The sequence below is a fragment of the Xenopus laevis genome, chromosome 7S (genome assembly GCF_017654675.1).
Source record: "Xenopus laevis strain J_2021 chromosome 7S, Xenopus_laevis_v10.1, whole genome shotgun sequence".
Classification (NCBI taxonomy): Eukaryota; Metazoa; Chordata; class Amphibia; order Anura; family Pipidae; genus Xenopus; species Xenopus laevis.
The window spans coordinates 21,607,055-21,628,543 of NC_054384.1; the positions used below are offsets into that span (position 1 = coordinate 21,607,055).

The window sequence follows — 21,489 nt, forward strand, 5'->3', positions numbered from 1 at the left end:
AATCCTGAATTGCGCTTATTTTTTGGTGCAGAGTAAGGTTATCATATGGCAGCATTTAAAGACTTTATCCATATAACTTGTACTTGCTCACTCAAATATCAGTGCCACTTTGACATTTAAATGGAGCCATAACATTAAAAAAAGCCTTTAATGAGTCGATGATCTTTAATACCAGGATGTCTTTGTGTTAATAAAACAATAGAGCAACGGCTCTACAGGAAAGAGCACATTATATACATATTTCCACTTGGCTATGGATAGAATTAGCTCATGTCTAAATCACACTTTGAAAAACAACAGATAAAATATGGATTGCGGAAACCTTAAAAGGAAGCAGAATAAATCAATCTGATCGTAGGAAATACACAATATAACACAGTTATGGGTGAACGTGGCTTTCCCAGACCTTTGCCATTCACCAGACCAGGCCTGTTCCAGGAGCTGTTCCAGGAGCTGACAGCTGGGAGTTATAGGTCACCAACAGCTCTATTGCCAAAGGAAAAAAAAAAGGTCCCCTTAAGATGTTCACTGTTAAGAAATGATTTAATAGTATGGTGTCAATTATAGGATATAAGACACAACTAGACTCCAGAGGCAATGTGGGGAAAATAATAATTAGTCTGGTTACTTGGGACTTCCAGCTGTGTGTACTGACAATATTCTGCATCTGCACATGTTCAAGTTATCCAGCAGCTAGAAATTAAATGTTTATGGGCAGTAGTTATCTTTATAAGCATGTTTTTCACCCTTAAAGAGACAGTATACCTGCTTGTTCAACATGACTACAGTAAATGGGGTTTGGCTGAACATACTTTATGACTATTGATTTTATCATGCAAAACATCTATATTTCTTGAGCTTGCAAGGTTGATAATTAGGTATCAAATCAGTATTCCAAATTTACTGGCATTGTACTTGCCTAACCCCTCTCAGGTTTGGAGGTGGACTTGGGGCAGAGGGACCAGGAGCGATCCTGGTCCCTCTGCCTCCCTGAGACCGCTTGCTGCTGCTCCCCCGGCTCTCACCTTTTTTGCACCGGAGGGGGTCCAGTGGGATCCACTAAGGCCACCTCCAATCTGCCTAAATTCCCTTCCCCTCAATTACCACTACACCTCTGATACTTTGATCTGTAAGCCTTGTTTGTTAAATAATTGTAAGATCCTTGTAACCCTACCTAATCACCAAATCTTTTCCATATCATAGCCTACCCCCTTTGTATCACATTTACATTACAACTTCCCCTCTTGGTCCTTCCCCTTAAAGGAGAACTAAACCCTTAAAATGAATGTGGCTAAAAATGCTAATTCTATATAGTGAACTTATTGCACCATCTTAAAGTTTCAGCTTGTCAATAGCAGCAATGATCCAGGACTTCAAACTTGTCACAGGGGGTCACCATCTTGGAAAGTGTCTGTGACACTCACATGCTCAGTGGGCTCTGAGCAGCTGTTGAGAAGCTAAGCTTAGGGGTCGTCACTAATTATCCAGCAGAAACTGAGGTTGGTCTGTAATATAAGCTGATGCTACAGGGCTGGTTATTAAATTCTGATGCTAATTGCACTGGTTTCTGTGCTGTCATGTAGTAATTATCTGTATTAATTACTAATCAGCCTTATATTGTGACATTTCTATTCTATGTGTACTGTATATTGTGAGTGGGTCCCTAAGCTCAGTAAATGACAGCAGAACAGAGCATGTGCAGTGAATCAGCAGAAAAGAATATGGGGAGCTACTGGGGCATTTTTGGAGACACAGATATTTTACATAATCTACAACATTTCTAGCCTACTTCTTTAGTTTAACTTTCCTTGTCCTTTAAAGTCATCAGCCAGTACTGAGTGGGACAAAAGCTGGAACCTTAAGAAATCTTCCATAGATCCTTATGAAAACTGTCCATCACCATTTGTGCAGGTGGAGTTTGGTGATGTTATTCCACCTGGCAGAGAAGCAGCCGATCCCAGTAGAGAAGCCTGTCTTTATCACTAATTGAAGTCCCTTGTCAGCAACTGGATTTTGACCAGGAAACATGCATCTGATATCATGTCATGCTCTGCCAGGCCCACTTACACTCGGGTCTTTTTTGAATCAGTCAATATGGAATGATAAAGCAGCTATGGGCATTAGTCTTCTGACCCTCAAGTCAAAAATGTGCCCATACACTGGTTGACAGCGACATCGGACCAAATTATGGCCATCTTTCTATTGGTGCCTTCATTTGGTCCACTAGCCTGACCAATCATAACAGCAGCTGGCCCACCTACACCTATGGTGTGTCGGCAGATATCATTTAGGGTGTCCTCAAACCAACTGATGTCCATGGGTCAGAACTGTACAGAAAATTGTATGAAAGTCATTGACATTATTACTGATGTGCCAATGTTAGGCACTTGTGTGATTGGTCTACCTTGTGGCCCATACACTAGAGGTGTTCATCCGCACACAGCATTTCCTAAGCAACCAGTGCTTGTTGCTACCTGTTCCATTCACTTTATTATAGTTTAACCTCCATTCTCTTTAGTTTTCCTACTCTCTCAATGACTCACCTGTATGAATGTTATCAGTGTCTGTTTTGTATAAAGCCATATGTATTTTAGTTTCACCAGGAATAATCCAATATATATCTCACCCAACTCCATAGATAATACACTTAAGCAAAAGCAGAATCAAATTTACATTTTAATAATGTTAAAGGGACAATAATGCTAAAATAGGTGTTGTTTTGAAAGGGCAAGTTGCAACATTAACAAATAATATAAAAAGGTTTTATTAAATTGTACCAAAGAAAAAAATATTATGTTTTGAAGGGGGGGGCAGTTCTCCATGATCTCTAGATAGTAAGTGAAGACTGCAAAAGGGAACTCCCCCCTCCTACAGTCTGATTGAATACAGCCATAGAAACATGAATAGAATAACACTGTCATATTCTGCAAGACCAACCATTTCTTTAGCATTAGGGTTCCATCAGTTTCTCTATAATCCGTTGTCTGATGGAGACAGACTGAAATTGGGATTTATGGAGCCAATAGTTTGGTAATGTTCACAAAAGTTCCCCACTGTCTTCCTTAATAGTCTATATAAGTTGCTAAGCAGGACTGTTCCTAGTATCAGAGGGGCCCTGGGGCAATACAGGCTATGTGCAGCAGCTCCATTGTTTATATAGTAGTACTGTCTGTCTGTCTGGTGGGCCTGCAGCTGTTGCCGGAATCCCCTGAAGCTCAGGGCCATGTCACGTGTGGTGTATTCTCAGCTGGTATCTGCTTCCTTCCATCCCAACATTATGGCACTAACATCTCCAGCAGTGACCTGTTAGCGCACAAACCAGATGGCAAGTGGGAACTTATGTATTTTCATTCCATAATCAGCGCTGCCTGTGCACCAAAAGGCAAATCCCATACCGTGTCAGTGTCCACTGATGTTGGGGTGGAAGAAAGTGGATTGCCAGCCCCCCTCTCCCCACCGCCAGTGTAGATATGTCGGCAGAGAAAATGCCTTGGCAACGCAGAGAAGTGTTATTAGGGGTCATTTACTTAGCAGAAGGGAGTGTGCAATGTGCAAAAGTCACAATCTGCCATTTTTTTGTAACTTGCACTCTGCTTTCTCCTCTTTCCGCATTGCCGTTTCAGAGTGCACAGACTTTCTGATACCCCCAACAAGCAGGGATGAACTGGAGCCTTGGGGGCCCACCAGGGCATGCAAAATGAAGGGCCCTCCTGGCAGTCCCCAGGGCCCCCCGTGACCTCTAAACTCTCATCACGCACATGTGCGTGGCACATCTTTACAGCGCACCCGGTGCATACGCAAAAACTCTGCTGATCAGCCAGGGGAGCAGGTCTGGGCCCATGAGGGCCAGGGCCAACTGGGTTTTTTCCAAGTGTCACACCGGTCCAATCAATCCCTGCCAAAAAGTACAGAGCCGTCTGCCTTCTCAGTGCTGTATTGTGGGGGGCAGGATGGAGAAACCCCTAGGCGTCCCTTTACACAAATTAAGCAATGGCAGAAAAAACACCCTGATGCTCTGCAGCTACTGCTGAACTTTTAATCTGGTGCAAAGTGCCAATCGTAGTATTCCCCAGATCTGAATGGCTTGTTACATGAGCACAAAGGAACATGATCTTGCCCCCCTTAGTTATCTAGTACTTGCAGCCTATGGAAAGGTAAATGACCCCTATTGTCTCCATCTTGCCCTAGTCCATCATTCATTCCCTAAATTGTCTGTCTTCCTACCAACAACAACTTTATGGAGCCACATGTCGGTAGGGCCCTCAGTATCGCCCCTACTTTTATCCCACTAAAGACGGCTCTGCTGCTAATAGTGAATTGCTTGTTGGGTTTATATATATATATATATATATATATATATATATATTATATATATATATATATATATATATATATATATATATATATATATATATATATATATATATATATATATATATATATATAATACACAAAAGCCATGAATATCTTGTAAATTATATCCTTATAAACTGTGAGTTCTGATGTCATCAGTTATAAACGGTGAGTTCTGATGTAATTTCTGTCACATGACTCACTGAATCTTGTGTATTATAATAAATAAATACCCCCAGTTGCAAAATATGAGGATATTAGAGGTTACCTCGGAGTTCCATGACCTGTATAAAAACATGGTCATGAAACTCCTCTGTAACTTATAATATCCTCATATTTTACAAGAGGGGGTATTTTATTCACTATATATTCCTTGGTGCCGATATGATATTTAGGGGTAGAAAAAAATACGATTATAAATATAAAATGACATAAGTCAGTTGCTTTTCATTGAGCAGAAAGTGCTTTATGAATGTGATGTGTCCCTTTTGCCCCAATGGGTTTTTTTTTTCTTCCCCAGCAGAAATGGCAGATGGGAAAAGAATACTTGTGGAATGTTCTGAGCTATACAAAACAGATGTAATACTGCCACGATGGTTACAAAATGTTCTACCTTGAGAAAAAATGGAAAAATAAAATACAGACCTTCCTTCTTGTTCCATGTAAATCTATCCACATTGTGTATAAATACATTTGTGTGTTTTTTTCTTAAAAAAATCTCTATCTACACATTTTACCCTCTACATATAAACCTCCTCGATACCTTTTCTCCAATGATTACAACACTATACAACCAGTCAGCATGTGCGTGTGCCTCTTAATGCAACAGGTGCTGTTTATACATAGAATTTTTAAATGCCACTGACATCAAGATATTCGCGCATCTGAAAGGGGAGCAGAAGTCCAGTTTTACACAATGTAATTGTCCAGGTTTTATTTTTGGATATATTTTTTTTTATTTATTTTGTCCGGTGTGATCTTGTATACAATCCAATTCAACTTGTCTCACACGCACTGGGTGCACCCGCACTTGATGGGTTTCTCCACGTCTTCCACAAAGGAGGAGCCGTCGCTGCACTCGAACGTGTACTTCCGGCGTTTCATGCGTAATCCGGTGCAGCAGCTCTGATTGTGGCACGAACCGCGGCATTCAACCCAGGACACAGTGCGTGTGGTTTGGCAAATGGCGTAGCCTCGCTGTACTTGGTAGTAATCCCGCACCGGCTCCCCTCGGCATTCCGATTCTAAAAGGAGAAGGAAAGAGATTAAGACAAAAAGAAACCAATGGAGCAAAGGATTGTGTGGGGCGTTTCTGGGGTTTTCTCTGCCTGAGATGGCCTATCAGATGCTGTCGGAGTGGGTCAGGGAGGGCCGCATTGCTACTCAAATGCTCTATCTGCACTAGAAGAACCGAAATTCTGATTTAAAAATTGGAATTGCGGCTCTTTAAGTTACCAGAAGCTGTCCCTGGTGGCAATTATGCTGCTGCCCCTGCTCGCCAGAGCAGTCCCCCCTTTCAATAGCTACCTCAATCATTCCCCCTGCTGCTACCACCCATCCTTCATTATCTTAAAAGTAAACCAGGGCTGAATAAAATCAACAGGAGGACCCTATGCATTTGCCTCTTCCTAGTTCTGGCCATGATCATCTAATGTGGCTGCTTAGGGTCAGACTCATGGGCAGGGTCGGACTGGGGGGCTTGGGGCCCACCGGGGCTGCTGTCCCAGGGTGGCGGAGCAATGTGCCTCTTGTGTTTGCGCAATGTTTTTGCCGTGACTGCCCGGCAAACGTAGGTTGCGTCAGGAAGAAGCCTTTGAATCGCGGATCTGGGCTAGCGGGTTGATCGTTCAACACCGATGTCTTCTTTCCTGACCTCTCACCTCATGCGCATGGCACTTATGAAGCAGAGACAGAGAGGAATTTGTGGCTAGGGAGGGAGGCCCTGTGGGCTCACCCCCCCCCCCAGTCTGATGCTGGGTTACTTGGTACATTGGGGTGATATACTATCATACAGTGACCAACTTGGCTGGTGAGACATTGGGGAAAAACCTGGTGGGCCCAGACCTTCATGGGCCACTCCAACCCTGGTTGTAGCATAGGCAAAGTTTTCCCCCAGTCCAATAACCTATAGCAGCTTATTAATATTGGATATTATTGGATGTTTTCTTATTGCACTAACCATTCCATATTCTGCCATATACTGCTCTCCAAAATAAAGCTGCCAATGTAAACTTCACATCAGCCACAGACACAGTTACCACGGTAGCACCAGAAATGGGCCAAACCGAGCCTATTGTATTGAAAACATAGACACCCCACCCCAACCTGCAAGTGCATATGTACCCAGGTAAGAACGGCCACTGCCTACATGCCAGCATCTTCTTCCAGATGCTTTTGGTACCGCTTTACACTTCATTACATCTCAGTAGAAGACATTCTATGTTGTATATTCGATTTTGCATTTGGTTCTCATATAAATGTGATGGAGCAATAGAGCAAAGAGCTTTGTGGCCTCATACAATAATTCTTTTTTTTCCTTATCTGTGCTGCCATGTACATATTGGAGCAGTGGTTCTGTGCCTCTGCTTTTCTCTTGTGTTCTTGCCTGTATCATTAGTTTGCTGACTCTGGCCTGCAACTGCCTCTCTCTCTCTCTTATATTCAGCCTGAACGTGTCTCCTTGGCTGTTAGCATTAAATAGGTGTAATAACTGCCTCTCTTTTGTTCTCTCCTCAATAATAACCCTTTTCTCCACTGCTTGCTGCTTCTCTGACTCAGTAATGCTATTTTCTCAAATTGCCTACCTAATCCTTCTTGTACGCTGAACACAGTTCAATACCTGTATAATCTCCTCTAGGTTCCATTCTGTCTCATGTACCTTGTACAGTAAAATCCATTCCTCTCCCTAACATGCCTTGTTTTTAACTATACCCCCATTGTGCTCTAAAGAACAAAGTCCCATTATTGTTTTAATACAAATCATTTGTGCTGTTGGCTTGAGAGAGTAAAGATTGAAATACATGTTAACTTATATGGTTGTCCAACTGATGGGATGAGTGGACGGATACCGTATGGGGCCATATATGTGTACGGCCACTTTTGTATTGTTCCATCGGTTCATGTTGCCACCAGAACAATAAGAATAGCAGGAAGAAATTTGAAGTCAGAATAAATAATCTTTGATCCACCAGGAGTATTGGTCTAAGAAGCCCATGATTGACCACACATGATCAGATGCTCAGCCTTACCTGCCCATGTAGCCTAAACATGAACACAAACCCTTAAAATCAACTTTAATGCTCTGGACAACTAAGCGTCACAATTTGAACCAATGGCACATTCAGTGGCGCTGCCCCTCCCCCAATCTCTATCCACCCCTGCCAAGGGAGGTCGTGGCAGAAAGAAGACTGCGGATCTGGGCCGGTGGGGCCCACAAGAGCTGGGGGCGCTCCGGGTTTTTTCTCAGTCCGATCCTGGGTTACACTATAGTTACACCACCTGGCACAGCTATTACTAGGTAATTTATGAGCAGGATTAGGGATGGGTAAATGTTTTCGCTGCAGAAATGACACCCCATAGACTTGTATGGCATCGTGCATTCCTCCAATGTAGCATAAGGGGGTTTCAAACATTACTGCTGCTTTAATTCCAATCTACTTTTCAACAGGCTTCTCCTTTGTCTCTTTGAGTATAAATAACTCCAATCAATGGAGAAAACACATAAGTAGAAAGCTTTTAAACCAGCTGACCTTGATCACAATTGTCTCCCACGTAGCCGCTGTCACACTCGCAATAGGCTTCGCCCAGGTCTGAGATCTGACAGCGCCCGTGCTGGCATTGCAAAGTTTTACACGGATTGTAGAGATCTCCTTGTTGGTTGCACAGGGCACCTTTGTACCCATCCTGGCACAGGCAGCTGTACGTTAGAGCATCAAGTGGCATGCAAGCTCCGTGGACACACCTGAAAATACACGGGGGCAAAGATCTCATTATCCAAATACAGCATTGCCATTTCATACAGAGTTTTATTTAAACAACCTTATTTTGTGATTTTGCTTTTACTCTGTAATGATTAAAAATACCATGTATTTGATCTAATGGGAGGAATGTCATAATTTGCACAAATAAGAATAAAAATTTGCATTTCTCAAAGTAATATTCTTCCTTAAACTGTTATTGCATTGCCTACTTGTAAGAAGTGCTTGAAGGTGTCGTAATCTTGTGGAGCAAACATATAGGATCCGTAAACCTTCTTCCACTGTTGGAAGAGGTCGCTAAGAAGTTTCTGAGTTCACAAAAGCTGTATTAAATTCGCACAAAGGAGAATTTGTTCGCACAAAGTCATAACTTTTCGCATTGCGAATATTTTTTCCATTACTGACTTTTATTACATTCCCCCATCAGTCTCATAAATTCACATGGGTCCAAATGACAGTAAAGCACCATGTCTAATATACTCTGGGTCCTAAGCATCCGGCATAATCAATAAATGTTCTTTAGCTATTGGTTATTGCACCAATCCAGTTGTTTTCCTTTTAAGAACTAGGGTTCCTGGCTAATTAACTATTTTGGGGCAGTTTTGCCCCATTGCTGTAACCCATGGAAACAAATCACAAATTGGCTTTTACTGATCTACATGGTAATTGCACTTGGGTGCAACGAATCCACTATTTGGGATTCAGCGGAATCCCCAAATCCTTCATGAAAGATTTGTCAGAGTACCAAACTGAATCCTAATTTGCATTTGCCAGGATTTTGTTTGGAATTTGCATATGCAAATTAGGAGTGGGAAAGGAAAAATTGCCAATTATTTTTTTAACTTTTTTGTTTTGTGACAAAAAGTCATGTGATTTCACTTCCGGACCCTAATTTACATCTGCAAATCCTGAACTGAATCGTGGATCCCTACAAAGGAGCCCAACTGCGTTATATTATTGGAACTGTGGGTGATACACATTCACATACACAAACATCATTCATTCCTGGGTTTGAGTCCAGGCTCTAGACATATCCCATATGAAGACAGCTAAGACGCGCTGAACTAAAGACTAGCCATTTTTACTCACTTGTGGCCTTGACATGGATCATTTAGTGGTTGGTCACATTGTGGCCCAGCCCATCCGGTCTCACAGTGGCACACGGGTCCATTTGCTGCATTAGGCTGGCATATTCCATGAAGACAAAAGAGTTTCCGGCACGGTTCACAGCCTGGCACAACTCCAGGCTTCATCTGAGTTTTGGTAAAATCTTGCAGCTCATTATTGATATACAGGTTCCGTATGCAGCCGTGAAAACTGGTTCCATTGAGGATTTGCCAAAGTCTAAAAGCTGCAGAGTTGACATCGACTGGCATACCTGATGAGTAGAAGAATGGCTTACATGTGGCAATTGCTAGCAGGTACAAATTGTAACTGTCAAGTAAATCCCTGTGTGACTCGGGGGCCTGGAGAAGTAGCAGGGAGTGCTCAGCCTGAAGACCAGATACGCTGGAAATGCTTACTTGTTCACTTACAAACCACTAAAAGCCCAGTTTGAAGGTCAAGGTGGGATTTGTGGGTTGGGTCAGTTTGGAGTGACCATATATTTCTTGGACAATATATTTTTGTAACTTTGTAACGGCTTTATTTCATAGCTGAAGGGTGACCCTCCAAGTCAGTGCACTTGTTGAAAGAAGCAAATGGGATCACATCGGCTTTTCTCTACCTTTGTAGAACGCAGGTGGAGTAATGGCAATCATCAGCTTTTTGTACCACTACCCCGAAGATAACAAATACACTTTGTGCCTCCTCCCAAACACAAATAATTGGCTGTCTGTGAATAACAGTCTTTTGAGACAAAAGAGGATTTTAAGATAAGCACATATGAGAGGGATATAACACTCTCTGCAGTAGCTCTGCACTCCCTGTGGCCCATCTCTGAGAGCAAGAGACGTGAGTTTCTTCTCAGCCCTTCCCTAGATGGCAACGTGTAACCAGGCCATGCTGTTTCCAGGTCATGCCATGCACGCCAGAGGTTCTGGGGAAACATATCTGCTATAATTAACTCTCTCTCTCTCTCTGCAAAATATGTGTCACCCAGATCTTCCTCAGCCTTGTTCAACTTGAGTGCAACTAGAGGCCTGTGACCCAGATGTCTCATGGATCTGATAGATATAAAGAAAACCTGTGTGCTTTCCTGAACTCTTGCACCAACACTAACAGCAGTGTTTATTATAGATATATTGGCTCCAAAAACCAGGATATAATGAGCAGCATACTGCCCAGCACTTGTAACTGCACAAAAACCTTCTCCTGAATCCTCCCCCTCTCTAAAGCTTTACCCACCCCACACCCCCTCTTCTTTGTTCCTCCATTGATCCACCAAGATAAATGTAATACAGGAGGAATGGATTGAGATGATAGATGAAGAGATGAAATGTGGGTGTAGAGTTTCACATATCTGTTTGTAGGGCAACACTGTACAAAAGAAAAGAGAGAATATACTGTATAGGGTAAGACGCATGATAGAGTTTATCTAGCATTTATTTTCCCTTAAATACATGCTAATATGTCTAAGAAAAATACTTGGGACAAGTATAACGGCAACTAACTCTTTTTGTATGCATGTATGTAATTACAATTCTGTGCCAAGGTGCTCCAGGGAGTTCACGTATTTATTATAATGTAACCTGACCAGAGAACGTGTATTAAGTCCACTCTGCCCATTGTAAAGCTTGTGACTGCTCTGTAAATGTAAATATTTAAAGCTTACCTCCCACGTATAGAGGTGCGTCACCGTTGAGGGTATAATGCTTCCCAAACTTATCCATTGTCATGGGCGCCCCTCCGTCAATGGACAGATTAACCATCTGGTCAAAGGTAACCAACTCCACGGTATGAAACTGCCCGTCGTTGATGGTCTCTGCACTGGAGAAGAGAAATTGTAAAGTAAACCAATCATTGTAATTCTATTCATGAAATAATGACACTCAGGGGAGATTTGTTTTTCATCAACGGTCTGCTAATTCCAAATTACACACCGGCTTGGGGGCAAAAGGTATTGTTTGCCATCTGCTAGGGTCTGTTGTAAAATTACATGTTTCAGCACGGATGTTCCCAAATAAATTGGAGCAGGAAAGGCGTACGTTGAACAGTGAGATTGCTGGAGTGTTTATGTACTTGATTTATCAAGGAAAATCTAGAGTAAGAATTCATATTGTATTTGATAGGGGGTGGGGCATTACCAACATATAAAGGTTGTATCTTTGCACAATATTATTGATTAGGCAGGGGATATAAAACTGCCAGTGAGTAAGAGCAGTTGTTACACACCAGTTAGCCGCACAATACAAGTCGGCATTATTTCGGTACAAAGAGAGAACTACACAGCTTGTTATTTGATACCTTTGGACTCCATTGTTCTCTCTCAATACCTAAAGCTTTTAGAAGGGATTACTGGCAGCTGAAGTGACACCATAGCACCGGAAATTACTACCTGTGAGAGGTGCCAATACACAAAAACAGAACTTTGCACGAATATTTGTCTGTAGGATATTAAACGAATGTCTCCTTTGAATGTGTAAACAAGAGACTACAGAAAATAGAACTGTTTTTTGAGGAGGAAATGCATAATTTATGGTTTACCTGTAAATGGCAGAGCTGGGAAAGCTTCCGGGGTCATAACTAACCCTGACGTGGCCTTGGTACAACTCTACGGCCATATGGTCATGGTCTCCGTTGTACAATAGAATTCCATTGTCTTCCGCTGTTGACACCTACAAAATTTTATCAAATGAGGGAAAATAATAAATTCCTGCAGCATTGCCAAGTGTAGATAAATGGTGGAATGCTTTATATTTCACTCTCAGTACGATGCTTCATATTACCCTTTTCTCATGGAATTATGAAAAGAAACTGAACAATGAAGTGGAGCAGCATTTTATACTTAAAGGGATACTGTCATGAGAAAAAGAGCAAACAGATTTTTTTATATTCAATTTTGAAATCTGACGTGGGGCTAGACATATTGTCAATTTCCCAGCTGCCCCAAGTCATGTGACTTGTGCTCTGATAAACTTCAATCACTCTTTACTGCTGTACTGCAAGTTGGAGTGATATCACCCCCTTCCTTTACCCCCCCCCAGCAGCCAAACAAAAGAACAATGGGAAGGTAACCAGATAACAGCTCCCTAACACAAGATAACAGCTGCCTGGTAGATCTAAGAACAACACTCAATAGTAAAAACCCATGTCTCACTGAGACACATTCAGTTACATTGAGAAGGAAAAACAGCAACCTGCCAGAAAGCATTTCTCTCCTAAAGTGCAGGCACAAGTCACATGACCAGGGGCAGCTGGGATATTGACAAAATGTCTAGCCCCATGTCAGATTTCAATATTGAATATAAAAAAATCTATTTGCTCTTTTGAGAAATGGATTTAAGTTCAGAATTCTACTGGAGTAGCACTATTAACTGATGCATTTTGAAAAAAACCATGTTTTCCGATGACAGGATCCCTTTAAATATTTAATTTTATTAAATCTTATTAAAGGAATAACCAAGGATCTGTAGGTTCCCCTGCTAACTAATGACAATACATTTTACATGACTAGTCTACCGACACTAATGTGATCGTGAGGGCCTGCACACCACCGAGCTAAGGTTACCTCCTGAGATGGATATCATTCAGTGGAGGTGATCCTCACACTTAGTACTGCGCAAATCCATGTCTTGATTCTTGGTGAGAAAAACAAACTTCACAAATGCCCCTCTTCCCAAGAGACCCTCTACATTAGAACATCATAAAGTCTATCGGATGTTTGAACACCACCAATTCTAAGAGCAAACTTTGGAAGCCCTTCAGCTAACATGGTACTATCTTTTATTTCCCTCTTTATTACTTATCTGTGAATGACACAAGTTCATGTGAATCCAAATATCAATGGTTCCTTGCTCTGTCAGACTAGGCATCATTTTATTAATAATCGTTACATGTCAAAAGTGGTTTCTGGGAGCCCCTTTAGCGTCAGACCCATCTGGAGACCCTGGTACATTCTGGTTTGTCCAACCTTGATTATAAGAGGCATGCTTCTTCAGTTGGCCCCCTGGGCCTACAAGACACACACAACTTTTCTAGAACCTGTTTCTAAAGGTGGACATACACGGGCCGATAAAAGCTGCCGACAGACCAAGTCGGCAGCTTATTGGCCCGTGTATGGGGGCCCCCGGCGGGCTTCCCCGATCGAGATCTGGCCGAAAGTCGGCCAGATCTTGATCGGATGGGATTAAAAATCCCGTCGGATCGCGGGCGCATCTGTTCGATCCCGCGACATCGCCAAACAAGCGGATCTATCCATGTATGGCCACCTTAAGAAATGCATTGTATTGGGCAGGTGTCACCCAACGCAAGTTCTATTGCATGTTCTCAAAAAAAACAAAAGAGATTTCTCAGTTAAAAGTGTGCTTATCGCATCATTTACAGAAGCATCTACAGTATTTTGGAGGAGGATTGATTTCAGATTGTAGATCTACTGAGCCACTGAGTTATGAACCAATAACAAAATTACCCTAGGGACTGTGGTTAGCACTTTTATGCCTTTGGTCTGATGGTTCTATAGCAGCTTATTTCATTAACAATGATTGCAGTGAAGGAGTTGAACAAATTTGTTTAGACACAAACCTGAAGTGTGATGTTTGCCCGGGGCCAATTCTGCAGGTCGGTAAATTGCAAATAAGTGTCTCTATCCACAAAGTTTACGCTCAGCAGTTTCTCACATTTTGATCCTCCAAAGCCTGGGAGACACTGACACATGGCACTGTTCCCCACCTCAATACAGTTGGCCCCATTCTGGCACGTCGTTAATTTACAAGGAGAGGGAGCCTGGGATGGCATCTCACAAAGCTGCCCGCTGTGGAGAGAGTTGGAAATAGAATTATATTTTTTCTACAGATATGATCATTTAGGTTAATAAGTAAACTCAAATTGCCTGAATGACCCCAGTATAATATAAAAATCATTCCTTAGGCTGGTTTTTATCTTAATGCGCAGGTATTTTTGTAGAGTTAAACCACATCTGGGTTTCACAAAATAGGAACACGTGCAACTGAGAGTGCTCGATTGGCTGCTGTTATTACAGTGGTGTATTTTATTTTCCCTTTCGCTAACTGGTTTTATGGGATTTGTTTTGAGTGTGTAAATTGTGCAGACTTTATAGGTTGTATTGCAAGAAAGTTTACCACTATCAGTGGTATCAAGTTTTATCCTTCCTTCAACATATAGAAAAATAAACACATATTCTGATTGAAAAGTTTTTTTCTAGCCTAAACAAGACGGGCTTTCTTGGCAATAGGCTCTCTCCTGCGCTTACTCCTTCTGGTCAGGCTATGTCCATATGTCCTACAAGTAGGGTTGCCACCTTTCCTGGAAAAAAAATACCGGCCTTCCTATATTTTTATGGTTTTTCCCTATAAATAACATTGGCATCAAGCAACATTTAAACTGGCCAGGATGGTAAAATACCGGCAGGTAGTAACTCTACCTACAAGACATGGTTCAGGTTTTCAGCGAAACATCTGGAAGCATTGGCACTGGGACTTTTCTCTCCAATCAAATACCAGCTGGCGGCACTGCAGTGTACTCACCCTTTACAGCTAATCCCCTCCACTATTTCTCACATAGGGCAGTTACTTGAACCCTTGAAGGCAATATGTTTGTTAAAGCCACAAGTAGGTTTCTTTATATATGTAAGTTGTACTCCATATTTACTTTTCTTTGGCTAGGAACTATATCAATTACATGTAGAGAGCTGAACATTTATTTTAAAGGTGGCCATAGACGCATCACTATTAGTTTCATCCGATATTTGGTGTGTGTAATGGTAGCCATACACATCGCCAAACTAGTGGATCTCTCCCCAATATGTCCACCTTGAGGTGGGTGATATCGGACTGATCCGATCGTAGGCCCTAGTGCCCAACGATCGGATCATAATTCAGGAGTATGGCTCGTTGGATCGCGGGATTGCATCAACAAACAGATGCCATCTGCGATCCGACGGGATTTTTTACCCTGCCTGATCGAAATGTGCCCGACTTTCAGCCAGATATTGATCAGGAAAGCCCGTCGGAGGGCCCCATATATGGGCCAATAAGCTGCCGACTCGGTCTGTTGGCAACTTTTATCAGCCCGTGTATGGCCACCATAAATCGGGAGACGAACTGACCAATATCAGCATAAGACGTGGACATCAGCTCGTTCATCAGGCTGGAAAATTTTGATGGCGCCTGAACATTGGCCACTGTTACAGAGAAAATTGTAATTGTTACGTCTATGGCCACCGTTAGTCTTTACTCTTTACTTTGTATGGTTACCTGTAACCCTCAGTGCAGAGGCAGGAATAACCATTGACCTCATCCACACACAGGGCATTATTCTGGCAACGGTGGTCTTTGCAGTCATCATAATTTAGTCTGCAGTCGTCTCCTCCATAGCCCGGGGCACACTCACACCTGTGCAACAAAGCCAAAAGATTGTTTATAACCAGCAAATCAGCTGAATGGATTTACAGTGCTAATAACAATGAACTGGGCTTGAGTCAAGAAGGTTTAACACACAGTTTCTAAATGCATCTCCCCTGCTGTTCAAATATTTCAAATATTGAAATATTTGCTGGGCAAACATGCTCTGTTGAAATTTGAGAAGCTGGAGCACCCTGGGATTCAATACTGCACACGCTCTTCCATCATCATGGATCAGAAATGTTACCTTAAACAGTTCACTGAGTAACGATGCCATTGGTCATTATATTGTGTGGCTTTTGGATTATATGGATTTACTGTATATTCTACCTCTCCTCAACTGGCATGAACATTGCTACCTGGCACCCGCAACCAGATAGTGGTCTGAAGCAATTAATACATAATTATTAATACATAATTAGTGCATGGAGGCGTTACAGTATATATTTTACTGTTCTGTTTCTCTTAGTCTTCCAATTCAAACCATATCAATAAATACATTTAATAAAACATTTGCTACTGTGTGCAAAAAGCATGAGTGGGGACAGGTACGTACTTTGGGCCCTCGGGTGTCACAACGCATTTGAAGTCATGATGGCAAGGATTCAATTCTGATGAGCAAATATCCACAAGGTGCTCGCAATAATAACCTAGAAAAAAAAAGAAAAATGGATGGATGGAAATAAAAGGACAAAAGAATAAGTGGCAGATTTATCAAGGGTCGGAATTTCGAAGTGTAAAATACTTTGAAATTCGACCATCGAATTAAAATACTTTCGAATTCAAATATCGAAGTCAAAATATTTTTCACAGAAAGTAAAATCGTTTTGAACGATTTTAGTGTACGATCAAACGATTTTACTTCAATGTGTAAAGACTTAGAAAATGGTTGTAGAAGGTCCCCATAGGCTAACATAGCACTTCGGCAGGTTTCATTTGGCGAACTATTGAAATCAAAGTTTTTTTAAAGAGGCAGTAGGTCGATTATCGAATATTCAAACTTTTTACTTCGAATCGAATTCAAAGTAAATTCGAAGTCGTAGTATCCTATTCGATGGTCGAATAACCAAAAAATTACTTCGAATTTAGCATTTTTTTACTTCGAAAATTCCCTCAAATTCACTTCGACCCCTGATAAATCTGCCCCTAAGTGTCTCCTCTGTTCCTCTAAACTAGACCAACAAAAGCTTTGTGCCATAAATGGCTATGCCGCTGAAATTTAACCTCAACCCAAATATAGCATTTACCTGTGTATTGTGATGGGCACAAGCAGGTGTAGTTATTTATTCCATCCAAACATGTGCCACCATTTTCACAGTCACTGTATTTGCAGTCATCTTTATTTACAGAGCATGTTGGGCCCTCAAATCCATCCGCACACGTGCAACTAATAATAGAGGATGGTACAGAAAAGAGGTAAGTATACAATGTACTCACAATTCGACTGGGAGGTTATTCATGAAAAAATTAGATTGTCTAAAATTAGATCGAATGGGAACGACAAGAAAATTCTTTTTGTATTCTACTTGACTATGAACGAAATTTGAATCGAATTTGAACTCGAATGTCAGGAAACCTATTAATATCTGTTTCCATGGTCGCGGTGTGATACATCTCACATTCAAATTTACATTGGGATTGGGGATTAAAATTTGAATGTGTGAACTGGACACCAAAAAAAATTGGAATTTACTATTCAACCCTTAATAAATCTGTATCATAATGTCGCCCTTATCAATGATGAATAATATATGGCACCTGATTTAAGAGGAGTTTAACTTTATGGCAAATACATGTTGTCGACGCTGTATATCACCTTGAATATCCACGTGAATAAGAATATATATTTATTCTTATTTACATGAATATTCAAGGGGGGATTTACAGTATCTACAACATATATAATATACAGGTATGAGATCCGTTATATGGAAACCTGTTATCTAGACAGCTTAGAATTATCCCGTCCTTTTAGAAAAATAATCCAGATTTAAAAAATGATTTCCTTTTTTTCTGTAATAATAAAACAGTATCTTATACTTGATCCCAACTAAGATATAATTAATCCTTATTGGACGCAATATATGGACAATTATTGGGTTTATTTAATGTTTACATATTTTCTAGTAGACTTAAGGTAAAAAGATCCAAATTACGGAAAGATCCGTTATCCGTTATCTGGATAGCAGATCCCATACCTGTATATAAAAGAATATAAGCATATTGCATTCAAGAAGTTACATTTTGGAGGACACAATATTTGTTAATGTGCAAGTATATATTTTATTTTACCAGCCTGACACTATTCTGTAGTAGCAATAACCCAGGGAATACTGCATCCACTTATAGTAAAGTATGAGGAAATTAAAAGTTATTAAGGTGTTTCATGACCATATAAAAGTATGAAAATTATACGGGTATATAACTCTGAACCAACGTCTAAGATCTAAGCTAGGGTTACAATTTGCAGTCATACAAACTCTGTATGTCATAGCCCTTAGTTTATGGTTCCTTATAATAAACAATAAATACATGCTTTAATTATTATATGTATATATTTTACATATGTGTGGCCCTATGTACAGGCCAATGATTGCATGCACAGAATCTGCAGCTGGTGGCATTTCCCTTACTCCCACCACGTTTCTATCATTGGTTCATATAAGACTTAATTGGTACAGTTTGTTCATTTTGTGACCTGGCCACAAGAATGGATCATTACATGTATATGCCCCTATTCTTATACTGATACAGCCCCTATTAATTTAAGAATAAGTGACTTGCCATCTAATAACTGTCCTTTAAAGGATACAGATAGGAAGTGAAACATACCCTTCTCTGCATGCGTCAAGAAAAACTAAATTTATTCACTTTCAGTAACTTAAATTCTTAAACCTCCTAGAAGCAAACGACGAGCCATGATAAAAGTGTCATGCAGAAATAGAGGGCTTTCATCATGATTTAGGGGGTTATTTATCAAAGTCCGAATTTATCTCAATATTTTCTGTTACAAACTCCGATCAATCCCTCTCTGTTTTTTTGTGCTCATTTATTATTATATTTTGTTTGCGGGAAAAAAATCAGATTTTCACAATTTTTTTGTATTTTTTTATCTGATTTGCACTTTTTTGGGGTTTTTCACCCAAAAACTCAGATTTTTGCCCGAAAACTTTGGGCAAAAGTCTGAATTTATCTCAATATTTTCTGATACAAACTCCGATCAATCCCGCTCTGGTTTTTTGTGCTTATTTATTATTATATTTTCTTATTATATTTTCTTTGCAGGGAAAAAATCAGATTTTCACAATTTTTTTGTATTTTTTTATCCAATTTTCACTTTTTTGGGGTTTTTCACCCAAAAACTCAGATTTTTGCACAACAACTTTGGGGTATTGCACGAAACCCAGCACACATCAAAAAATCATTGGGACTTCTCCCATTGTCTTATATGCAACCTCGACAGGTCTGAGATGCCGGATTTTCTGATTTGGACTTTATTTTATTATTATATAAATTCCGAAAAAAGTCAGATTTTATAAAAAAAAAAAATCAGCGGAGAAAAAAAGTGTCCCTTCACCCCCAAAAGAATATGATAAGAATCATTGGCATCAAAATAATCAATTTCTGGTTTTTTTTGCCAAAGAAAGAATATGTAAAGCTTTCCTACAAAAGCCCATTCTTCCTTTTGTTTTTTTTTTCTCTTCATCTTCCCCCCTGTCTAACGTAGGTGTTCACATCTGAACTACCTGTCATACTTCTGCTTTCATATGAAATGTAATCTACTCTCTGCAAATTCCCCAAAATAAAAGAGAAAAAGAAAAAGCAGCTTGGAAACATTTGCGCTCAGGTTGAAAGCTGTGAAGAGTAAATGGTTTGATTGAATGGCTTTGCAAACCCCCAAAGGAAAATATAGGCCTATTGTAAAGATGTTTGGTTGCCTAGGTGACGGAACGAGAAGCCATTTAGCATTTTATTTATTTTACATCTGGTAATTTTAGGTTCTTAGAAGCAGGGCTGGTCTTTTCTGCTTCTTGATTGAACATCATTTTCAAATAACCCAATTCTCCGGTCTTTCTCCTTGACCAAGAATGTATTTTTGGCAACTAATTAGCTTCCAGGGAATCATGAAATATAGCGAATAGGTGAAAAGCGGGTCTCCTTGTTGGAAATGTCTGGACTTGAAGTGGTCGTTGGGTGATGGGTAATGCTGTCAATTTGGATGCATATGAAATAGGAGGTAAATCACAGTAATTATAGAAGGATCTGTCACACTATAGATAGAAGTATTATTTAGAATGTAAATAAGTGAAGAGACTGACAATCCTTCATTAGCACTCATCAATTTTATTTGTGGATAAGAACATAACATATGGAAGAATGATGGTTAATTGGGGGATAAAGGAGAGATAGGTAGGATAGTCCTGTGCATTAAATATCTTCACTGCATATACTTACAAAAAAATAATAAGCAGATTTAGGGAATGCTGACGTGTGATATAAGAGATACATTTGCTTACATTATAATCCAAGGCATTAATAAAGAACTCGAGTAGACTTCTGCTGAGCCCACTGTAAGATCTGCACATTATGGATTATTTTCATTAAAAAAAGAACGGAATTCTATTTCTAAACGAGATGAGTTTTGCAGGATTGGGGAACTCTTACCGTGGCCTGGCGATAATTAATAAAGAACACTCTATATTCAACCTGCCGAGCCTTTCTGGGAACCATCCAATGGGATTTAGGTATCATTTTTTTTCCCCAATTCAAATATAAATGGCAAATAAAAACTGCTGAAATACGTTTGAGATAAAAAGGATTTGGGTGCATTTGTTGAGATTTTGGTATATGTTTCATTGGTAAAGGATTAAAAAAAAAAGACTGAACAACAGATTTTTGGCAAGGATTTCAATTCTTTATGTTTCATGTGACATTTCTGTCTATATAATATACATATAGAACTGAAATGGGTTTGTTGTTTGGAGCATCTACACTATGTTAGATTCTTCCAACAGGGCTTCATTTTATGGATAAGCCAATTTCGGCAAGGAAAGGTGAATTCACTGGGAAGGAGACAATGTTTTACACTACTCCACAAGCTTGACGAGAGAAGACTGGGAAAAGATGGTGGGCTTAGCTCCAAAACAAGCACCAGCACTAGGAAAAAATACTTAGTGGCAGGGTTGGACTGGGGTGCGAGGCCCACCCTACTATCCCAGGAGCCTCCGGCTCACCCAAGATCAGCCCTTCCCCCGCACAGTTCTTATACTTACTTTTGCCCCAACCGGGGGAGTGTGGGCAGCGGAGAAATGATGAGAAAAGGCAGACGTGGATCAGGTCTGGGTCAAAGGGTCCCACCAGGTTTTTTCCAGGTGTCCCCTTGCATAGTCACTGGGTGTCCCTAACATATTGTTCTTGTCCTTTAGATGGGCAACTTATAGTACAATGAAAAGTATAATTAGGGGAGCAGGAAAACATTTTTGTTGTGGGCAGACTACCAACAGGAGAACTTACTGTATAATTATACTGTATATGAATATATAGTAGCTGATTGTTCTTTGGGGAGGCGAATTCTCTAAATCTTCATTATTCTCTGCCTAAGAGCATAATCATTATACAGAGAGTATGAATTTCTGTTG

At 40.5% G+C, this 21,489-nt stretch overlaps 2 protein-coding genes across 2 annotated transcripts in view; one reads left to right on the forward strand and one right to left on the reverse strand.

The window, feature by feature from the left end:
* The window catches only part of lcor.S (ligand dependent nuclear receptor corepressor S homeolog), a 75,562-nt gene extending 70,548 nt beyond the window's left edge, over positions 1–5,014 (forward strand). The window contains 1 exon segment of the mRNA NM_001095197.1: positions 4,877–5,014. The gene's annotated coding sequence lies outside the window, so the exon portion shown is untranslated.
* A 297-nt stretch (positions 5,015–5,311) lies between these two features.
* The window catches only part of slit1.S (slit guidance ligand 1 S homeolog), a 233,092-nt gene continuing 216,914 nt past the window's right edge, over positions 5,312–21,489 (reverse strand). The window contains 9 exon segments of the mRNA NM_001087109.1: positions 5,312–5,597; positions 8,103–8,314; positions 9,420–9,708; positions 11,104–11,258; positions 11,976–12,106; positions 14,013–14,241; positions 15,704–15,841; positions 16,407–16,500; positions 17,098–17,237. Of these exon segments, the coding sequence (NP_001080578.1) occupies positions 5,359–5,597; positions 8,103–8,314; positions 9,420–9,708; positions 11,104–11,258; positions 11,976–12,106; positions 14,013–14,241; positions 15,704–15,841; positions 16,407–16,500; positions 17,098–17,237 (1,627 nt within the window). The 3' untranslated portion in view covers positions 5,312–5,358.